The following is a 6,497-nucleotide window of genomic DNA, read 5'->3' on the forward strand; positions in this document are numbered from 1 at the left end:
CATTATCCGTATAATCCGTCACTGAACAGTAATATGTAGCTGAATCAGACGGTTCTGCATTTGAGATACTCAGATTAAAACTGCTTTTTCTTCTTAAAGCTTTAAAGCGGCCGCTCTTGTCAAAATCATTATGATATGCAGCGTCTACAGTGTGAAAAGTAGAAGCAATGAGAAGAGGCTTTTCTCCTGGAGTCTGTTTAAACCATGCAGTTTTTGACGGATCAACAGATGAAAAAAAGCAATTCAGATTAATATTTTCCCCGCCAGGAATGTACATCAGTCCATTTAGACATGGAATATCAATCTTTGAAGTGTCACCTAAAAGGAAACAAAAGAAACTGTTAAACTATTGCTGTTTGAACATTTTTGAAGAAAGTACACTATTTTAGCTGCTTCTAAAGTAAAATAAGCAAAGTGAACATCATTAATGTTGAAAAATAAAAAAAAGCTTAAACAGTACCTAAGGCTGCTGAGACAATAACAAGTGCATAAAATCGAATCATTGCCAAACTCTTCAAGTAATATATCTCCTGAAAAGAAAACAAAAAAATGTTATGCTCTTTTATATTTCATGGTGACAAGCAGGTCTGTTAATGATAATATTAGTCTGTGCAATCCTGTTAACTTGTTAATTCTGAGAGCTCACTTACTGTTTTTGAAGGTCAAAAGTAACTTTTCAACACATGCAAAGGTCCACAAGTGCAGCTTTATAACTCTGTGCTGAAAGCTGATTGGCTCCCACAACAGGAGGTAGAATCAGGCCCAGCCCCCTCACCCCTCTCCAGAAATGTAGAACTTGAAATTAACTTTACTAAATTAAAATTTCATAATATAAATTGTAATATAATTGTAATAATATTCACATAATAAAATTGCTAAAATTAATATGAATTTTAAATATCAATTACAGTTTTTCTTCAAACTTTAACACGGTAAAGAAATTATGGTCGTAATTTCATTTTTACTGTAGGCTTATTATTAAATGAAGCTGAGGACCCCTAGACATGCCTATAATCGATTTGGATTGCACAGTTTAACACAAAATCAATTTCCATAACTCCTAAAATAAGCAATAAAACCTTCTATGTAATTAATTGCATTTTAGTATATAATTTCACAGTCTGGGGATGACACTGTAAACACTGGACCTGCAGGTGCTGCTGTTAAACTGCTCATAAGCTACGGAATCAGCTGTTCTGGTCTCCAGACGGGGGCGAATGGCTCCAAAGCTCCAGAAATACACTGGATCAGGAATTATAAACGTGATTAACAGATGACATTTTTACATAAAATTACTTTCTAATGTTTCTTTATAAGCATTTCTCACAGGTCCAGGAAATCTAGCCTTGCTTTTGTTTCTGAGGCTTTTCTCATCGCAAGGCATCCACCTTATCTGTTAAGACAACAATACTATTATGATATTATCATAAAAAGAATTTTTTCTTTATTCTTGTGAACTGCATTTCACATTTAAGTATATGTTTAGCAGTAACCACAGTGTAAATTGCCCACACATACTGCAGTGGAGGGTGGGCTGCTGAAACTTCCAACCACATCAAATGATGGTCCTTAAACAGACCTACTTAAAAACAGCTACTTAACTGACTTTGTCAGGTTTCCTGACTTTGTCACTATGATAAATATAGAACTTACATATTATTTTCAAAGGTTAATTTCAAGGTTTAAACAAACCTTCAGATTAATAATTGAATAACAGACAGAGGTTCAACATGTGAATGCTTGTGATGAATTTTCAGTTTCACTGAAAACTTTTTTATTGTTTGATATTAGAACAAATATTCTTACATCAAATATTTATTAGGTTGATTACGGTTTCTAAGAAGTGCTAAAAGACCCCTAGAATAGAAGCAATGTGATGGTGAGGGGTGGAATTCCCCATGTAGACAGGATGCACTCTGTAGAAGACGGGCTGGACAGGGGGCGCTGTAGGGATGTGATTGTGCAGATGTTGTGGTCACAGCTGCTCTGAGAAATCACACCATCAAATTGCTGGTTCAGATGCTCATTGGTTCTCTGCCTCAGAGGAGCCGAGCACTGCTGGTTACAAGTGACCGTCAGATAAGATGCTCATATGAAAAAATCATAACATGATTTAAAGACCCTGTTTACATCTCACTGTTTGTTGAGACTTCTGTTCAGATTTTAACCACATGTCCTTAAAGCTGATAGACAACTGTGTCTCTAGAGTGTCATACTGAAATCTGATTGCTTTATGCAAAATATGCAAATTAGTTTATAACATGAGCAGCCAGTTGCCTGTGTTTTTGCATGCTCTGTTCAAAACATTGCTGTTACCTTGAAAATCACAAAATTGCATGCCACTTGCAAGAAGACAGTGGTTTAGACTAATTGTAGTTAAAATGGTGTAGTTAGATTGTGAATAACAGTGAGGTGAAGTAAACTGGTGCTTTTATAGTGCTTTATTAAGCTAGATGTTCTATCTAGCTTTTTTTAGCTCAGCATGCAGGGCTGGTGAAACAAACTATTTAACTTGAAGTCACAGGAGAAGCACCTGTCACAAACTGAACTGAAAGAGCAGCTCTGCTTATATTAAACAGCAGCAGTCCAGGGGGTGGTCCTTTCCCATAGAAGATCAGGGGGAGGAGTCATAAAAGTGTTGGGATGGGTCCTCATGGTCAGACGTGTCTTGGGGATACAGATGCATTTACACTTTTATGACTCTTTTTATAGACCATGTCCAGATATGGTTTGAGTGATCAGATATAAATATGTTGTAAATAAAGAGAAAGAGTAGCTTTTATGTCATTATTCTGTGCACATCGTCCATTAAGCTACTTAGATGAAGCAAGACCCTTTTAAAAAGAAGCACTGCAAAATACTGTGACATGAACACCAAGGTAGCCATGATCTTCTGCAAAAAGTAATCTTTATTGAGCACAAAAGCAGAAAAGCACATACTGGACATTGAAACCACAGCGGAGGTCACCACTAGCCACACACTTCACCCTGATGGTGACCCCCTTTTACACACAAAACTCACAGCCCCTGACACTAAACAACACAAATAACATGTACACACAACTTAAATGAACAGAAAATAATATGAAACAACACAATAGGTCTCTTTGTTGGAGGACGGACGCTACCATGAACCTTAACGTGTGGCAACCTGCCTAGCCACACCTCCAGAGTCTCTCGCTGACAGTGCCAGTGAATAACAGTTCGCTACATAGCCCCCAGTGACCTGCTGCAGGGTACTGTAATGTGGCAGTGAACACCCATAGTCACAATACTTTTTAGAAATGCTTGAAGTTGTCTTTAATCTTAATGAGAAAGGTGACTGATTTAAGTGAAAACACAGAAAACAGGCTGATCAATTTCTCACTTATGACAATCACAGAAGACAGAAAGCATATACCCAAAATTATATTGCATTCATATATATTCATGTCATTATAAAATGTCCCAGACATTAGAATGTGATTGGAAAAATATAACAAAGATAAACAAGTTACAAAACGTTCATACCCAAAAACCTTTAGCATCTTGCTCTGACTGTCTTTGGCAAAAAAAAACTAAGCTAACTAAACACTGCATCAAACTTAGTACTCAAATACCAATAGTTGATAATATTCAGTTCAGTAATTCAGTTTTATTGGGGATGTTTGATCTGAGAGTAAACTTCAGCGTCTTTAAGCTTCTGTTGTCTTCTAGTTCCTCTGGCTGACGGTGGTTTATTAGTGAAACTCAGTGCTGCATAGTTCAAAGCTTCATCACATTCACCCTGAAGAAGAAAACAGTGTTTAACAGGTTTAACTGCAAAACTAGAGGAACAAATTGAGAGTTTATCAGAAGAGTTAGAAGATCCCACAACCAGCAGATTAACCATAGTGAGCAAAATCACATTTCACAGTATTTTGTGAGGTACAGAGAGGTAATCATTGTAGATAAGAGTGATTCTAATGTTCAGATGGAGCACTTAACACATGAGAGTTTCCACAGATTGTGTTTAGCAGAAAAGTTAGAAGAAAGTAAATTAATCACCTGATTTACTTGGACTGCATGACCTTCAGCAGCTTCTTTATCCAGTAACAAAAGTAAAAAAGTAAATCAATCAAAGCTGTTACACAATAGCTGAATACCTGAAACTGAACACCTTTTAAAAATCACAAAACTACATTAACAATACAAACTGAACAGTCATATCAGTTTTAGAGGCAAAACCCACCTTCATGATGACTTTTATGTAATTTTCTGCACAGAAATAAAACCACAGCCATGCAGATGATGTTTGATGCTGCTAAACCAAGAATGACTGGGACCAAAACACCTTTCTCTACAACAGGAAAGCAAGTGGGGGTTGGTGATAAAACCTATATTTTTGAGAACATATAGTTTTTGCTGATATTGAATTATCATTGTAAGTGAGAGTGGCCATGTGAGTGAAGACATGCACCACTGTGTCAGTGCGTCAGTGTCAATGTGTAGCTTTGCCACCTTTTATGTGTCCCCTTGCATGATCATTAGATTAATTCTTCTACAAAGTGTCCACATTTGACGAAGGCTTTTCAGAAAAAAATTAACAATCTGCTTAAGACCATTCAGTTACCTTGCAGTTACCTCGCATAAAGTATTAATATTGCTTCATTCAGAAAAGTTATATGCAAATATTCCTGTACATTTAAAACTCTAACTAAATAGAGCCAGAAGAGATATTTGTTGTTTTGTGCAGTTATAGTCAGGATTTGCCCTGTTCTTTTGTGCATTTGGTATCCATAGTTGTGTTTCAGGGGGAGTACGGTTATGAAGCCCTATTTTACATGGTCAAAATGGCTTGAAAACTGCTTTAGCCTCCCATCGCAGATTATGGATTTTTACTGATTAAATGAGAACTAAACATTTTATGTGCAGTTAATGCACAGGATATTGAAATTAAGCACTGAGCTGCCCTGCTTTTATAAATGCAATTCAGCGTGCTGTAATTATTTTCTATACTTATTACACAACATTAATAATGTATAGGTTTTTGAAGGATGAAGATCAGACAAAATCTTTGTTTCAGTCATGGACAATGTAACAAAACCTGTAATTGCAATGGGCAAGAAACTGATTCTCACTGTTAACAATATTCTTACTACTATTCTATATCGCATGTGTATCAGAGTACAGGATGCTACTCTCATCACTAACATTGTATTGAGTTTTAATACTGATTGACAACTCATTAGCTGTAATGACAATATGGTAGCTGTATATGTGAACTTATTTTATTAATCTAGTTTAAATTTCTGTATGGAGGTTATTGTACCCAGACACTGATCACCTCACACTTTACAAACCACATCTTCAGCACCGCACACAATACTGGGAATCATGTGTAATTTGGGTCATTTTCTCTAATTTTATAACAACATTTTGGTATCTGGGTTGTATTTGAGGCTATTTTAAGGCATTTCAAATATCTGCTCTTACCTGCAAAGTCCAGTTTAGTTCCGTTCCCAAAGATGATCTCTCCACACATGAGCACAGCACAGTAGTAAGTTCCAGCATCAGAGAGGCTGAGGTTTCTCTTGGGGAGTTTGTAGACACAGCTCTGTGTAGGAGAATCAGTCTCAGAGCTTTTCTTACACTCATCACTCCTGTTTCCATGAGTGTAAATGACTCCTGGATGAGATTCTCCTGATCCATGTCTGAACCAGTACACACTGTGTTCTCCTGCAGACGTATCTGTGAGTACTGAACACTGCAAAGTTGTATCTCCTCCCAGTTCAACAGGATCTGATACAGGAGGCTGGAGAACAGCAGAGAGACTTGAAGGTGAACCTAAAGAGAGTATAATGTTATTTCATGATCACTGAATGGAATTCAAATGAGGGGTTTACAGTGTAGAAAGATTTAGGTGTCAAAATTGATGTCACCTACCTTTGAGGACTAAAACTGTGCAGTCTAATAAGGCAATATCTGTATAATATTTAACTGAACAGTAATATGTTGCTGAATCAGATGGTTCTGCATTTGAGATACTCATATTAAAACTCATTTTTCCTCTTAGTGCATTAAAGCGGCCGCTCATGTCAAATCCGTTATGATATGTGACCGTTGTAGAACGAAAAGCAGAAGCAATAAGAAGCGGCTTTTTTCCTGGAGTCTGTTTGAGCCATGCTATCACTGTTACATCAACAGATGTAAAAAAGCAATTCAGATTAATATTTCCTCCGTCCTGAATGTACATCAGTCCATTTAGACACTGAATGTCAATCTTTGAGGTGCCACCTTTAAAAAAGGAAGAAGAAAAAATACAGAAAAAAAATGAATCGTTATTTGAAAAATAGAAAATAACTGCTTGAAGTAGTACATTAATCCAGATGTTTTACAGTCGCAGCTTTTAAAAAAAAAACATGAATATGTTACTGTTGGAAAAAGATTAAACAGTACCGAATGCTGAGAGCAGAACAAGTGCCCAAAACTGGATCATTGCCCAACTCTGTAAGTAATGTATGTCCTGAAGAAAAAGC

At 36.6% G+C, this 6,497-nt stretch overlaps 1 gene segment (V, D, J or C); it reads right to left on the bottom strand.

The window, feature by feature from the left end:
• Positions 1 to 3,744: 3,744 nt before the first annotated feature.
• LOC118826138 lies at positions 3,745 to 6,055 on the bottom strand. The segment is given in 3 exon segments: positions 3,745 to 3,806; positions 5,449 to 5,805; positions 5,905 to 6,055. Coding segments are annotated over 3 exon segments (570 nt in total).
• Positions 6,056 to 6,497: the final 442 nt, after the last annotated feature.

Source organism: Colossoma macropomum, unplaced genomic scaffold (assembly GCF_904425465.1).
Source record: "Colossoma macropomum unplaced genomic scaffold, Colossoma_macropomum, whole genome shotgun sequence".
NCBI lineage: Eukaryota > Metazoa > Chordata > Actinopteri > Characiformes > Serrasalmidae > Colossoma > Colossoma macropomum.